General features: G+C 30.1%; 1 protein-coding gene across 2 annotated transcripts in view; it reads left to right on the top strand.

Moving 5' to 3' along the window:
• LOC130894004 (integrin alpha-PS2) overlaps positions 1 to 17,234 on the top strand; it is a 187,836-nt gene that overhangs the window by 150,076 nt on the left and 20,526 nt on the right. The window contains exons 6-10 of one of the 2 annotated variants that reach the window (XM_057800484.1): positions 9,688 to 9,736; positions 9,856 to 9,936; positions 14,977 to 15,155; positions 15,813 to 16,131; positions 16,189 to 16,599. In XM_057800484.1, the coding sequence (XP_057656467.1) occupies positions 9,688 to 9,736; positions 9,856 to 9,936; positions 14,977 to 15,155; positions 15,813 to 16,131; positions 16,189 to 16,599 (1,039 nt within the window). The remainder of the gene's footprint in view (positions 1 to 9,687; positions 9,737 to 9,855; positions 9,937 to 14,976; positions 15,156 to 15,812; positions 16,132 to 16,188; positions 16,600 to 17,234) is intronic. The other variant, XM_057800485.1, reaches the window with a different exon arrangement.

Raw genomic sequence — 17,234 nt, 5'->3', positions numbered from 1 at the left:
AAGAGTACTATGAATCTCAGCACTATAAAACCTAATTGGATAGGTTGAAATGTAATTTCTCAAAGTTTCAGGAAAACAACCAAATTACTTAAGGTTCGTTTTTTAGCTGGAAATAGTAGATGCAAAATATTATAGGTCCATTCTTTTTCTGGACGACTAGCTTAGAGGACACCTATGGATAAGTATACAGTAATACTCTTTCATTGCTCGAATTATTGTCTTAGCTTCCTTTCTCTTAATTTTTTCCTCATCTATCGAGATTTGATTCTCAGTTCACGCTTTTCTTTTTTCATGGATAACCTATCGGTATAATCCTTGTCCATAATAAAAGTACAATTTAAATTTCGTTGATACTAGCAGAAATAGTTAAAATCTTATATAGGAATAGTTGAAATATTAGCATAAAGATTGTTTTACAGTTAAATTATGTTTGTTTATGTTAAAATTGAAGTAATCGTTTTTGTCAATTGAAATGTTTCTGGATTCAAGTGGTCACTTTAAATTACCACTTTCAGTCTTCCTATTAGTTTATTCTTCTTTCTGAACGTTTTCTACTGGCAGTTTTCCAATTCTACTCTTAGTTATCAAAATGGAGATTCATACAAATATCATATTGATTATCGGAGAAGAAGCCACTGGATTTACATTACCGACGTTACCTTTATGACAACCAACAAATACACTCAGTTAGCAGTAGGTAAAGGAATTGTTGGTAGGTACTTAAAAATCTCTACCAGCTACATTTGAAATGATAACATCTACTCTGATTCTGAATTCACTATATGCATCACGGTCAGAAGACGGATGACAGAAATTCACTTTAAAAAATTTATTCTCTGTTAATAGCAGACATTCACAAGAAAAAAATAAATATAAATATTGAAAAATACCGAAAAATCTTCGAGTTGAATAAATAAATTAAATGAATAAAAGATTTAATTCCTGAAAGATAATAATTCATTTACATATTTTATTGAATTGGAGTATTCAACTAAGTTCTTTGAATTAATATGGAGTATAAATGTGACTATTCTAGAGAATTATATTATCAGGGTTAGAACAATAAAATTGTCAAGGCGGTCAGATTAATGCCACAAGCTTTTGATTTACTCGATATTATGTTGTGATCTATATACTTCAAATATACAGACGAAATATTGAATGAGCTAATGAAAAACGGGGGAGATAATCTAAGGTACAGAATATTAAAGATCATGGGAAGAGTTTGTAAATCAGAAACAATGTAAAGATTTATTATATCGATAATGAAGGGTGGTAATCCCAACTTAGGGAGCAATTATTAAGGGATTATTATGCTCAGTGCCGTATAACTAACAACAATAATACATGAACGAAGTTATGGGAACTAGAAATATGGAAGTTAACAAGTTGGAATTTCTCGAACCATTGAAACATTCATACTGAAAACACTATTTATATTATATTTCTGTATTTGTCGGTTCTGTCACGTATTTCTAGAATTTGCATATCTTGTACAATCTGATTTTCCCATCCATTTTTTGGTCTTCCTGTCAGTCTTTCCTCAATGGGTCTCCAAGTTGTAATTTTCATTGTATCCTGTCGTTTTCCCATCCTTTTTGTACTCTTTTTGCTTTAATTATATTTAATATCCTCATTTTCTAATAAATTCTTAATTTCATAAGTCCTCTGTACTCCTCCAACTTTCAGAAGCCCATAAATTTCCTAATTATTTGCCTCTCATATATCCTTTGTTAATCTCATAGCTTCTTCCGAGTATGTAGCTACTGGTTTCATCACAGTCTTTAATTCTCTCAATTTGGTTGCTCGCCTTATATAGTGCAGGGTAAGAGACACTCTGCATTATGATTTAGTACTATATACTTCGTAAAATCTTTGTTTTGTCATAATTGTTTCTAGGTACTTAGGGGTGACAAGACAACTACTTCAAAGTTCAGGTACTTATATATACTGTTTCTGGTTTTTGAATTTACAGCTTTTCTTTAAATTTCCATATATTTTGTCTCTCCGTAATTTCTTTTCTTTTTTTGTTTCACATACAATGTGTCTTATGACTTTTTTGGTCTCTCATTATTAGACATAATTCATCAACATACGCTATTATTTGTTTTGATTTATTAATGATACTTCCATCGATAATGCATGCCATTATTATGCTATTTACTGCAATTTTTCAATCACTTTCTCCACTGTTTACACTACCATTACACCAACACTCTTGATTACATAATCTAGACTAATCTGCTTTTCAAAGGGACCCATGCTATAAACGCTATATTTAACAAGAAAAAAGCAAATGTAGAACATTTCATTTTGAAGGTCAAAGTTTTTTGAATTTGACGTATTTAAGAAAAACACCGTTACGTGCAGGTACATCTGATTCTTTTCATTGCATACAATATAAAATTTCCAGTTTCCATTTCCTTTTACATCGTTTAATTCATTTTCCACTTAACATCGAAAGATATAATGGGGAAAGGACTTTTATTGAGGATGTAGCTGTACTCGACGGTTATGTTCTGATACCTTATACCTGATACCATAATAATGTTGAATTATCGAAAAATGCATCGAATAATGGATTGTTGGATGTATTTGAAACTACTGAGATATTTAAATGTAAGAACAGTTCATCTAGGGACCCAAGAGATCTACCGCAGTAATTGTTTTTCTCGGGAGCAAGTGCATTGGTGGAATAATTTAGTATCAATAGGTACGTCAAGTTAATAGGGTCTAGTTTACTTTAAGTCTCTGGAGACGATAACTTGCTTATCGTAACGCACTTCAGACAGCGTTATTGTAAATGTTGGTGTAGAGGTAATATAAACAGTGTTTTCAGTATGAATGTTTCAATGGTTCCAGAAATTCCAACTTGTTAACACTCATATTTCTAGTCCCTATAGCTTTTTCAGTCTTTCATGTATTATTGTTGTTAGTATTTTATATATGACATTGAGTATGTTGGGATATCCACCCTTCAAACTCTTCCCAAGATCTTTAATATTCTATACCTTAGATTATCTCCCCCGTGTTTCATTAGCTCATTCAATATTTCGTCTGTTTTGTTGTGTGTTAATTTGTTAATTATGACATTGCATTTCACTTCTGTCGGTTTTTATTATATTCTAGTATTATACCATTATCACTTATACCATTTCTTTCGCTAATAAATATTCGAAATATTAACCCCATTTCTTTTTGTTGATATAACTTCACATTATTATCATTTTCCAAGGTGTTGTTTTTATTATCTTTGTGATATATTTTCTTATTTATCTATATTTATGCTAATAAGCTTGTTTCGTAATTCGTAGCCATTTTAACTTAGCTTCTGTTTTCTCTTAATAGTTTTTGTATATTACTAATCAAACCATTCATTATAATTACTTGTATCTTCTGAACCGATTACTTCCTGTGCTGCATTTATTACACCTTTTTCAATCTCTTTCATGATTTCTCATCAATATTCTATTTTTATTTGCTCTTTTGTAGTCGCTTCTCTATTTTTTTCCTGTATTCTTCCTCACATCTTTCCAGTTTCTACACATTCCATTTTCTGCCTTTTATCGTATTGTGTACTATATTGAACATTCTTAATTTCATTTTGATTATAACTGAATGATAATTTGTCGCAGCACCTGTTGCTCTGTATGATTGTATACCTTGTATCATCTTTGATCTTCTTTTTGTTATTAAGACGTGATCTATTTGGATCTCCGTATCATCAGTGTCATTTTCTTTATAAATATATTTGAAGTACGAGGATATATTGAAAAATTCTTAGCCTACTATAGAACCAAACAAAATTTCAATGTCAAAATATTTTATTACTCAACAAATTCTCCTCTTAATGGGATACATTTATTACAGCGATCCTGCAATGTCTCTAGACCTTTTAAAAAAAATCGTTCTTCTCACTCTGCAAACCAGGCCTCCACAGCTTTTATTACCTCCTCGTTGGAAGAAAATTTACGACCTTTTGAACTTTTTTTTAATTGAGGAAAGAAATGATAGTCGGACGAAGCCAAATCTGGTGAATAAAGTGGGTGTTCTAGTAATTCAAACCCTAAATCACGAATTTTTTGCATGGCAACATGAGATTTGTGTTCTGCAAAAACAAAATACCTTTGGAAAGCTTCCCACGTTTCATCTCTCTAATTTTTTCCCGTAGAGTGGTCAGTAATGTCAAATAGTAATCTCCAGTTATTGTTCTACCCTTATCCAAACAATCAATCATGATTACTCCATAGCAATCCCAAAAAACTGAAGCAAGAACTTTTCCACCAGATTTTTGGACACGAAACTTCTTAGGTCTTGGAAAACCAAAGTGTCGCCATTCCATCGATTCTTACTTTATTTCTGGATCGTAGAAATGTACCCAATTCTCATCCAATGTGGTTTAAGAAGTCTACATCTTTTTCAAATCGAGCACAGATCGAACGCGATGCTTCTACCCTTACACGCTTTTGGTTAACATTCAAACATTTGGGGATCCATTTTGCAGCAATTTTTCTCATATATAAATTGACGTGAACTATATGATGAACGCGTTTGTATAAAATATTCAGTGCTTCAGATATCCGTTTTAGCCCAATTCGATGGTCTGATAAAATCATGTCATGAACTGCATCGATATTTTCGGGGACTGACGCAGAAACTGGCCTTCAATGGAAAATTTACTTCTCTTGAAGCTTGCAGTCCTATTTTCTCAGTCGCATACGAAGGACATTGATCACCAAGGGTAGTAAGCATATCTTCGTAATTTCGCTTACCTCTTAACCCTTTTAAATATATTTCGATTTTCACAATTTCGGTGGACATCTGTTTTCTTTTAGTTTATTGCGTAACTCTGATTTACTTTTTTAACGGCAAACTTTACACTGACACTTCTAATAAATTATTGTCCGTTGCTATGGGAATACAATATTTTGTTTATGCATGGAACTGGTCTAGGCTAACTAGATATCAATACAGTCAAAAAATCAAATCAATCTCTTATAATTGTGGCTGAATAAAAAAGCACAAATATTTTTTTTTTTCAGTTTTTACCGATTTTGTCCAATTCAATAAAATATGTAAATGAATGATTATCCTTCAGGAAATAAATCTTTTATATATATTCAGTTTATTTATTTAATTCGACGATTTTTCGGTACTTTTCAATATTTATATTTAGTTTTTTCTTGTGAATGTCTGTTAGTAACAGAGAATAAATTTGAAGTGAATTCTGTCATCCGTCTTCTGATCGTGATGCATATAGTGAATTCAGAATCAGAGTAGATTTTATCATTTCAAATGTAGTTGGTAAGTACCAACATAAATTCCTTTACCTACCGCTAACTGAGTGTATTCGTTGGTTCTCATAAAGGTAACGTCGGTAATGTAAATCCGGTGGCTTCTTCTCCGATAACCTATATGATATTTGTATGAATCCCCATTTTGATAACTAAGAGTAGAATTGGAAAACTGCCAGTAGAAAACGTTCAGAAAGAAGAATAAACTAATAGGAAGACTGAAAGTGGTAATTTAAAGTGACCCCTTGAATCCAGAAACATTTCGATTTACAAAACCGATTACTTCAATTTTAACATGAACAAACATAATTTAACTATGAAAACGATCTTTATGCTAACATGGAGAAGGATTCTACCGATAGGTTATCAATGAAACATAACATTGCCACTGGCATCTAAAATCGAATTTTTTATCAAAAAGGGTAAATTGAGAATCAAATCTCGATAAATGAGATAAAAGAATTAAGAGAGAGGAAGCGAAGAGAATAATTCGAGCAATGAAAGAGAAGAAAGTATTACTTTATACTTATCCATAAGTGTTCTCTAAGCTAATCAGCCAGAAAAAGGATGGACCTACGATATTTTGCATCTACTATGGTCAGTTAAACAAAGAACCTCAAGTAATTTGGCTATTTTCCTGAAACTTAAGAGACTAGAAACTGTATATAAAGACTCTGCACCATTGTTTAAGACCGTAAAATTTTGGGTACAATAATTCAAATGTGACCGTATCATATTAATTGACGACGATCGTTCAGACGGCCAAAAACTTGAATAACCAGCGATATCATCAAAAAGGTCCCCAAATTGCACAGGACGATCGCCTGATTAGGGTTAGAAAAATAGAAAACGGGACCCGAATGTCAAAAAAATGCATTCGCTATAGCAAAAGCGGTTTCATTGTCCGGACATGAGATGAAGATTGCTATAATCGTTGGATTTTGTTTATTTATTTTCATCGATTATCTTCATATTTATAACAAAAATCATTATGGAAAAAAATATGTTACGTCGGATATTTTTGAGACAAATTTCATATATCGATTTTCACGACTGTTTGTCCGTCAGCTTTGTGATGGATTGTTAAGAAAAATTCTACAGAAACTGTTAGTTCATGTAGGTAATATTTCATAATGACCAAACGAGACAGTGAGAGAAGAATATTCTTACTCAATTCTGGTTACATCAGAAGCTGTCTAAAACATTCTAACAAAAATTTCATCGAAGCTTTTCAATTGCCATCTTCCAAATGATCTTCGTGATAAATTTAATAAAAACTCTACATAATAGTGGTTATCACCGTTTACATGATCATTTATAACTTTATTTTATACCTCATCGACTTCATACCAATGTTGCATTCAGCTGCTTTCTCATCGGCAGACATAAACTATCCCTAACAATCAAAAATTCCAAATCAAATATTATAAACGTCAGACAAGTTACCTTATTGAAAACTAATTTACTTATTCTGTAAATGAGACTCTGTTTACAGATATAAATTAGCCGGAAGATCCTCGGAATCAAAATTATATATCGACAAAGTTTTTCACAACGGATGATGCTTTCTTTAATAAGTTTCGAATACACCAACAGTATACACTGTAGAAAACAATTCGAAACCGTATGGACATCTTGAGTACCACTTAAATACTTGTTTGTTTTCAACACAATAATCATGCTGGAATTGTTTTACAGTTTGGGGATGCCGAACGTAAAAGGTTCCGATATTAGTTGGCTGTTAACATAGAAATTGACTTCTTAGAAACCCATAATCCAATATTCTTAAGGATATTGGAGAAACTCTTCTACGAAAACTTATGTCCTTCATATCTTTTGAAACAACTTCTGGATGGTACAACTGACATTGATTTTTATAAGTCAGAGATTACGATCTATTGGAACGATATCAAAAAATTATGATGATTTCATTAGTAAGAAGCTTCAAATACTCCAACAGATGACGACAAAAGCCAGAATACAGATTTATTCTTTGTATTCTTAATTAAAATGGTCAATAGGAATCAAAAATAATAAAGATAACTGTCTAAACAGTTCATCACCATCAATGAAAAAGGAGATGTTACATTTTAATAGGGAAATATATATAATAAATAAGTATATTTCGCACACTGAACCTTTTTTTTTGCATTCATCTTTATCGGATTTCACAAACACAATATTTTATTATTATCAATTTGTTATACTTTTTCAATAGTTTCAATTTCCTTACATATGATGATTAGGGTAACGATGCAAAACATGAAAACTTATATTATAATTAGTTGAAATGTTATAATTCTTCACAAATCTATTATCGAACTATGTGAAACTAGTAAAATTTTCCTCCTAATATCTTCTCACAATGTTTTTTGGAAGTTGAAACCTAAAAATATTTTATACTTCATTTTATTGGTGTGATTTTAATTTGAAACGCATATACGCAAGTTAAGAGATGGATTCCATCTCTTACAAATTAAACAAAACACTTCAGACACGCAAGACTTTTGGTCCAGAAGGTGGAAAAAACACGCTTAATATTCATAAAATCAATACACTCTCGAGACTGAGTTTATTTTTATTCCCTGAAGACGATTACTTGGTTATCAAAACGCCCGTCATTGTGAGTGTTGGCGTAGTGGTAGCGTAAATAGGGTATTTAGTAGGAATATTACCAATGGTTTCAGAAATTCCAACGCAAATACGGATTCATATATCAAAATTTTCATCAACATTCCAGGAATGCTTTCACATATTTAAAATCTTGAACTGTGAAATATTGAATCAATATTTAGTTTCAGTGGTAATTCCTAAACATTGTTTTTCTAATTTAATATATTGTATAAAGAAACAGTTTCTGTTTCAAATTATTCATTCAGTGTATCGCTTCTTCACATATGCCATGTATTTTTAGTTCTTAACAAAATAGAAATAGTTCATAATCTCCGGGTCATCTTATGAAACTAACTAGATGATTTATCTACGACTTTCTGAACCATTAGATTTTCTAATAAAATATATCATCTTCAAATCATTAAACATTAAAGAATTTTCTTGTATTTGTTATCTTAATGGGGTGATTACAAACAATACAAATACATCATCATTGCGATATCGGTATTAAATAATGCTTTTTATAATACTTTATAATACCGACAATGAACATTTCTATTATCGTATAGGAAATGTTATTATAGTCACAAAAATGTGACTGGTACTTAATTTTGTTTGTATCAGTAACCAAATTGTCTTAAAATGTTTGGATTTCTATGAAATCTATTATAGTTTGTAAGTTTCAGTTTTCTTAACGAAGAATAAATGTGGAAAAAAGTGTGATTTTGAAATATATGAATTCGTTAATCTGTGAAAAATTCATCAATCAATTAAGAAGTAAACAAAAAAATGAGGTCTTGAAGTTAGTCTAGGGTGATTAGTTTCTTAAATCTCTCACTTCTTGTGCCTTTTAATATATTTTAGTTGATGAATAGTCTTGATTTCAGATCTATTACAAATTTAATGCATTTTTACAATAAAAGTTACTGAAAAATAAAACAATAATCAAGACGACTTGTTAACAAATATAAAATTTATCGAGCTTGTAGGTTGATATGTTTTTAAATTTTTATTTTTTTCTAAATCAATATATCAACCTACGAGCTCAACAAAAATATACACAAAAAGTTGACGATAAATAACTGACTATGATATCTTCCTCGTTTATACTCCTCAATCATAAATAGAATCAGAAATCTTTCAACGACATAATATGAATATTTTCGACAAACAACACAATCCTTCCAATTTATATTCAAATGAAAAATAATATATCAACTAATGCATTGACTAACATAGTTGTCAAAAGTCTTTATTTAAATTGTAACAAAAAACACTTCGTCAATCTAAAGGTCACTTAACAATTGGATGACATTTTGTTAACTTGCTGAGCACGTATATTAAGAATGCCATTCTATGGATAATATATCTGCCCATTAACAGCAGAAAATAACTACCGAAAACGCTTGTTTTCAGAAACAACATAATATTGCTGAAGATGACTAGAATATCATCAGCTGATTTAAATAATCTTAGTATAAAGTATTCATCTTAAAGAGATTTTGATTGATAAAGATTTTGAAGAAACAAAATCTATAAAAATGTAAGTTCATTTGATAACAATTTTTAATTGAATGGATTTCAATTTTAAAAAACAAAATATATAAACAGAATGTAACAAATCCAATTTTGAAAGTTGTTTCTTGGAGCAGAGGAAGTTAATATTTCATCTCACTATTGCACACCACGATTATTACAATTAGTTAATTAATGTAATTCTTAAAGAAAGAATTAGTATTGAGATTGTATTCAATTCATTTTACATATGGCCTTGTTACAGGAAGGTGATCGTCTCTATGTAGGTGCTCCAGGAAGTTACTATTGGCAAGGTAAGATTTTTGGAAATGTAGTGATATTAATTCTATTTTCACAGGCTTCTAGTGACCCTAGTTCGCTATCTGTTCAAATATTTGAACATGAACCAAACAATGTTACTCTTCTGTTTCAGGCCAAATGTATTCCATAGATGCTCATGCCCATTTTAACTATACCCCTGGAATATTCGGAAATTTGGGCTATGGCGCCAAAGGTACCAATGAAAAAATTTCAAAAAAAAACAATCATCTAATCACTCCTCACACAAAACTAAACCAAATTTATGAATTAATCACGATTTTTTTTCTACGATGAATTTAGATTTACACTACTGTGTTTTATGTTCAAAATTAATGTATAAAAACATACAAAACGCAACAAAAAAGTTTTCGTATCTTTTTTCATTTGATTTAATACTTTTTTAGGAATTTAACATCAAAATACAGTAAAATCAATCATTTGTTTTATATTTTTATTGAAATAGGAATTTCTAGATAAGAAGAAATTGATTTGAAGTTAGAAAATGTTCTCGTTTCAATTACACGACTTACTTTAAATGACCTGAAATTATAAACCTGAATATATAGATATATTGCATTGATTTAGGCACACTCCAAATTAGTGTTTATGCTAAATGTAGTGAAATTATATAGATATGCCCTGTTACTTCTATATTCCACTCATCATTTAATATAAAAGTCTAGTCTCTTTATTGTTTCAAGAACATTAAACTACATCTGTCAATTTCAGTTATCAAGCAAAAAGTTATAAAATATGATTAATGCGAACACAATAACACTCCTACAATTTTGAGAACTAAATTTTGACGATAAGTTTTAGCAGTTATTTTTTGAGAAACCTTTCTAAAACGAATGTGGCAGAGACTTACTGGATTAATAAAAAATATTTTATACTTTAATATAGTTATGTATTAATTAGTAATCTTTCTCTTACATGTATTTTCTCCATTTTTTCTATCGATTTTTTACTAAGAAAACCGTTTTGTTATGTTATATTATCTTTTCTCTGCATGATTGCGTTATCGACTGAACACAATAATGCAATAAAGTAGCTATACTTTTCTATGCCTGTTCCGAAATACAAATTCCTCTACTTTTATTGGTGAATCTCAGAAAACAAAACTTAATTTTATTTACTCATATGAACAAGAATAAATGAAATGTCATTAACACTCAACAATAAAACTAATGTCCGTATCAGTTCCGGAAGTCCATGTCTAATGTGATGAAGGGATATAAATACAGAATGCATAACCCCAGCGAAAAGTCAACTGCAAAGTTCTTCATGATAAATGAAAAAAATGATATCTGCATGCAAATTGAAGAGAAACAAATCCAGTAGAATTTGTATATAGCCACTAGGATATCCGAGAAAATCAGGTTTCACAAACAACTGACATTACTGCAAAAATGCGTTGATAAGTGCAAAATAAAATTATCACAAAAAAAGAAATCGTAAAATGTATGAGTTCTAAGTATTTTTTTCCTGCATAGCAAGAATATGAAAGATTCTTTTTTCAATAATGAAACCGCCACATTTTGTTAATCAAACTAGCTTGAAAGTAAATAGTGTAAACCTAAATTTTTCAATGCTAACTTTTTTAGCAATTATATTTATATGCAGGACCACTTTCAATATTCCAAAGTGACGTCTGAATAATGTAACTAATATAAATATTAAAAACTATTAATTATACTAAATTCAATATTTAACAAATATTAAACTGGTTAAAGGACTTATACTTACCTATATTGCCGAGGCTGGTTAATATAAAATCATCATGAATGAATTGTCATATTTTTATTGATTGATTTTGTTTGAATATTATTCAAGTTGGATCACTATAAAACCTATAGTTGTGAGTTTCCAATAAATCTATTGATAAACGCATTCACAAGACAATGCTCGTATTTTTGTGCAGCTTACATATCTTAATCTTAGCAATAGACAGCTTAATTATATTGACGAAACAAAAGTTACATTTCTTCAAAAAATAAGCAAGCATGGTTTATATTATGTGACATCTCCAAGAAGTATTAGGTATTACATACTTGTTCGTCTGAATTGGACGAAAAATGTATTTTTTTTTTTTCATAATAAAGTGTGTCCATTAAGTCACATAACTTGGCTAATATTTTCATTTCTCTTCGGTTTTTAAAAAAATGTTGAACCCAAATCAAAACTCAACATCAACAATTTTTTCTGGGTATATAAGGTGGGGACAATATATCAAAATATGTTTTCTACTATTTCCCTCGGAAATTATTTGGAAAAAATATGGTTTGTTGTTCATCAAACGAAAAAACAACTACATTACTCACTAAAACAGCGAGAAAAATTGAATTCGAGGAACGTGAGGTGAGAATTAAGTAAGAAGCGTGAAAAAACACAAACCTCAACAACCTGAATGAATAAGTTTTGAAGTTGAATAAATAGAAAACAATCGACGACCCGTTAGGAGTTTGCATTACCCACTGGCATAGTAGGATAGTAAGAATCCTATCATAAAGCACTCCGTTCGGTTTCTTAACATTCACATTATGCTTATAGTTAACTTAATCATAACTCTTTAAAATTATAAACCTTGTTTACAGAATTGACTTATAGATATTATTCTTCCATATAAAGCGATATAACATAAATATGGTTAAAAAATACTAAAAATTAAGTTACATATAGAATGTTTCTAAATTCACGCGACAAAATTCAGGATATGATTGCTATATGAAATGAAGGTCTTTCCTATTACAAAATTTCTTCAGCGTACCCTTTCCCGAGATATCACCCTTAAAAGGTGGTGACTAAAATTGAGTTTTTATTATAATTTTTTTCTAAAATTTAAGTAAAGCTAGAAACTTAAATTCTATGCACTTGCAATAGACTAATCAAATATGTTTTTCAATATTCCTGTTTTTCAAGATGAAATTTTATGAAATAAAATTATAACTTTGAATCCTTAATTTATCTAATGTTATGAAGCTGAAGATTTTGTTTGTTTATTTGAACGTGCAAATCTCAAGAGCTACTGGTTCAAATCGAAAAATTCTTCTTCTGTTGGATAATCCATTTATTAACGAAGGCTTTAGGCTATATAACATCATATTGCGACCAATAAGAGCGAAGCATCAGTGAACCATGTAACTGGAAAAATCTTATATATAAAATTCCCGTGTCACAATGTTAGTTACCTTCGAAACCGCTTAACCGATTTTTAAATTTTTATGTAATTTTATAAGTATATTCAGTAGATCTGAGAAGCTGACAACTATTTTTTATACCCCTTGATTTTTTTATATTTTTAAAAACCCCTACTTTTCCATGGTGATTTTCACTTTTTTTTTATTTTATCCACATATCCGCAATAGGGTTGCAAGATGGCAATCGAATATAATAATTGTTGTATGATAAATTCTTAAGTAGGATTTCAATTTCCTTTATTATTTAGATATTATTTGCATTTAGTTACTAGAAATGGGATCAACAAGTCTGGTTTCCCTTGAGTTCTTTGATAAGGCTTATAAATATGAGTAAATTTGACTGATATTTTATGTTTCAGATGTTTTGTTCATGCTCGACTGGCTACTTTCTATGTACAAGAATTCTAAACTTACTATTTTGTATAATATAATATCAAATTCCCTGGATATTTGTCTTGTACTCAAATGTGGATCATCTTCTACCATAACACAAATATTTAAAGATTTGTTTTCAGTTGATGCAGTTTTCCTACACCCTGATTTCGATAAATCTTTTACTGAACTAGTTTAATTAAACTTTTCCATCAATTTATTGACAGTATATCTTGTTATGGGATTTCGGTTAGGATAAAAATGATTAAAGATATACGTTTCTTGCTGACTTGTACGTCTATAAACATTTTCTAATATCATTAGAATATCAATTCATTCTTTTTCAGATAAACGATCCATTGTGACTTCCAATGAACTTTTACAATAATAATTTATTGAAACATCAACTTTGTTATTATAGCAATCGCAGCCATCTAATGTATTATTTTAACTTCGGCGAAGATTACGCAAATGTAGCTACAACTCCGAAATTATGCAATTTAGGTTTAAAAAACATTAGATGAGAAATACTAAGTATTTCTTAAGAATTTTGAAAAGCGAAAAATATACAGGGTGATACATATATATATATATATATATATATATATATATATATATATAATTTAATTCATTAAGATTGCCGGTGGTTTTGAATTGTATTAATTCTTGTAAATATTCTTAAATTCACAGGATTCAAAATTCAATATTTTTATAAATTAACTTTGATGGAAATATTTCTTACATAAGAAATATGTATAAATGTATATTGTATTTGACCATAATTTCATCAGCCCCGGACGATTAATACATAAGTGTTTCATTGCTATTTTTCCAATAAGAAACCTCTTGATATATATATATATATATATATATATATATATATATATATATATATATATATATATATATATGAATATATGAACAAAAGAACTAGGTTGAACCGAGTTGAAATTTTAAAAATTCTCGACGTTTCGGTTCTCACTTTGGAGCCATTATCAAGAGAAGGGAGGTTATTCGTTCATGGATAAGAGGTGATCCGATTCCTTGGTCTTAATCTGTCTACTCCACGCAAAGAATCACTCGTTTTTCCTGGTTGATTCCAAGGCCTCAATTTGCTTATTCCTTGGAAATTTTTCGAGGAAATGAATAGCTAAAACAAAAAAATATAAAATGATTAATAGTAGAATATAGTATAGTAGAAAATAAAGTAATATCTTTACCATTAAGATCACTGTTGACACTAATACACTCAATGCTGGTCTTGACCTCCTCAGCTCCTCTAATCTTAGAAAATACTTGCAACAGAATAATTTGGATATAAAAATACAAAGAACGGACTTGAATACGCACCCTGCCACTGTAGTGAATTTTTGCATAAAGGCTGCACACACTTCAGCAACTATTTTTTATGAGTAGCTCTGGTGGATATAGTTTTCTCATCGCATTCATTACTGACTTCAATATTCAATACAATAGAAAACAGAAAACAGTCCTAATAATATGTAAAATAAATAGCTTTTCGCTTTTGTGGACATTTAGTTATAGAAATAGCTTTTCAGGCAGCTTATCAATATTCATCATATCATGTTCTTACTCACAGCTACACTAGTTGATTGCTTCTTTCGATTTTTTTGCATCTTTTCTAAAAAAATACAAAATTACAGGCTCTGTACATCAACAAAGTTTAGAAACAAGACCAGCTGTATTTTCAACAAGAGAAGGAAAAGCTCCAGACGATGATTCTTATATCGGGTATTCCACCGTTGTAGGACATTTTCAACAAGGGCAGGAATATGAAGGGATCGCCGTAGGGATGCCTAGAGGAAACAAGTTAAGAGGAAAAGTAAGTTGAATTGTGTAGTACCTACCTAGCCGTATAATATAATGTATCTTAGTGTTTCTGAGAAAAAATGTTAGCTGTTATACTCGTGGATATTCTTGTGTGATATACTGTTACAATCATATCAAAGTTTTCTTTAATGTTTATTATATTTGAGCTATGAAATAGTTGACTTTCAAGATGTTTTTTTCCAATACTTAAATTAGAAATTTTTTGTATATATAAAAATGAAATTTTTACAATTATTGGATTGAAACAAGCAAAATTAGCAACAATATTTCTGTAAAAAATTGATATTGAAGATATGTATGATTAATCTTCTTGTGTGTATTATATAAAAATTCGAATTTGTAGTTTTAAAGAGAATCAATTTGTTCTTAATTTAAAAATATTATCAAGTGCATAAAAATCAAAAATCAATATTCGAATTAATATGTGACTAAATATGGAGTTCATTGGATTTTTGTTGCTTTTCAAATTGTTGCGTACTGTTATTGGTAGATCATTGACGACATTTAATTTTCAAAGAAAGAAAAAATGTGTGTTCATGAGCGCTTAATAAGTTGATAAAAAGTCTGTCACTTTAGAATTAATCCATTAAATTTGTCCTTGTCTTCATTATTATAATACACATATAGACTGCAACTCAATAATTTCAAGGTTCTGCTGTTCACTTGGGATTTGGTAAATTACAAAAACATCACCATTAGTAAACAAATAGGTTCGTACTTTGGATACGCACTAGCTGCCGCCGATGTAAACGGAGACAAGAAATTAGATCTCATCGTAGGAGCCCCGATGCACACAGAACCTAATACCGAAGGAAAATATGATGTTGGTAGAGTGTATGTATTCTATCAAAGCAGCAATTTCTTAGAAAGTTTCAATAAATCGCATTTCCTTGATGGAATAAACTCAAAAGGTCGCTTTGGACATGCTTTGGCTTCCCTCGGAGATTTAAATCAGGACGGTTTTGATGGTGAGATATTTAGGCGTGAAATATTTTCGTTTAATTCACATTTTTATTATATTTCAGATTTTGCAGTTGGTGCTCCATATGATGGACCGAATGGACGTGGAGCAGTTTATATATATTATGGTTCGAAGGAAGGTATAAGACAAAAGTTCGGTCAAGTGATATACGCAGAGGCCATTTCCGGTGGTAGACAATATTTAACAACCTTTGGATTCTCACTGACAGGTGGATTAGATTTAGATGACAATGAGTATCCGGATATGGCTGTTGGAGCTTATTTATCAAACTCCGCATTCTTCTTCAGATCCAGGCCTGTTGTCTTCATTGATAGTTACGTACAGTTCCAGAGTATCAACAAGAAAATAGATCTGAAACAGAAAAACTGTCATTTACCGAATGGTCAAGAAGGGACCTGTACATCAATCGATTTTTGTATCAAATATTATGGCAAAGGAATACCTGATCATATTTGTGAGTAATACTCTCTATATTTTATAAGCGGTTCTTGAATATTGCATAATTTGCTTTATAATGTTCTTACTTAGTCTCATAAAGGAGCTAATTTGAGTTAATTACCTTGAATATATAAAAGGTTCTCTGAAAAACCCAGTAATTATGTTTTGGGATATTGCGTTTAAATCTTATTCATTATTAGGATATGTTTGTGCTACTACGTGTATGTAATATTATGTGTTAACATTTATCGATGAAACCTAAATGTTAATGTATAACATAATCTGCGGTATGAATAATAAAATTATAAAAGCTATATTTACGGCTAAAAGACTGGTCAGATACTATCATTACCTTTCTATGTCGAATTCCTCATGCAGGTTACATATAGCATACGTTAATTCTCCCAGAAATTTTGATTCTGTTCGCTGTATCAAACTATGCTTAACTATCTGATCCCATTTAATAGCCCGATACCATTTTGATTATTAAAATTACCATTATTGAAATGATATATATGAAATAATACGTCAGGTGTACTCTTAGGTATACTTAGTTATTATATACCTAATTAACCTACTTATAACATTCAAACAGCTAAAAAAGTGCAATTTTTACTGAAATGCTCCATTTTTTTAAAAGATATCTTAAGA

Source organism: Diorhabda carinulata, chromosome 5 (genome assembly GCF_026250575.1).
Source record: "Diorhabda carinulata isolate Delta chromosome 5, icDioCari1.1, whole genome shotgun sequence".
Classification (NCBI taxonomy): Eukaryota; Metazoa; Arthropoda; class Insecta; order Coleoptera; family Chrysomelidae; genus Diorhabda; species Diorhabda carinulata.
This window is presented reverse-complemented; position numbering and strand designations above follow the sequence as displayed.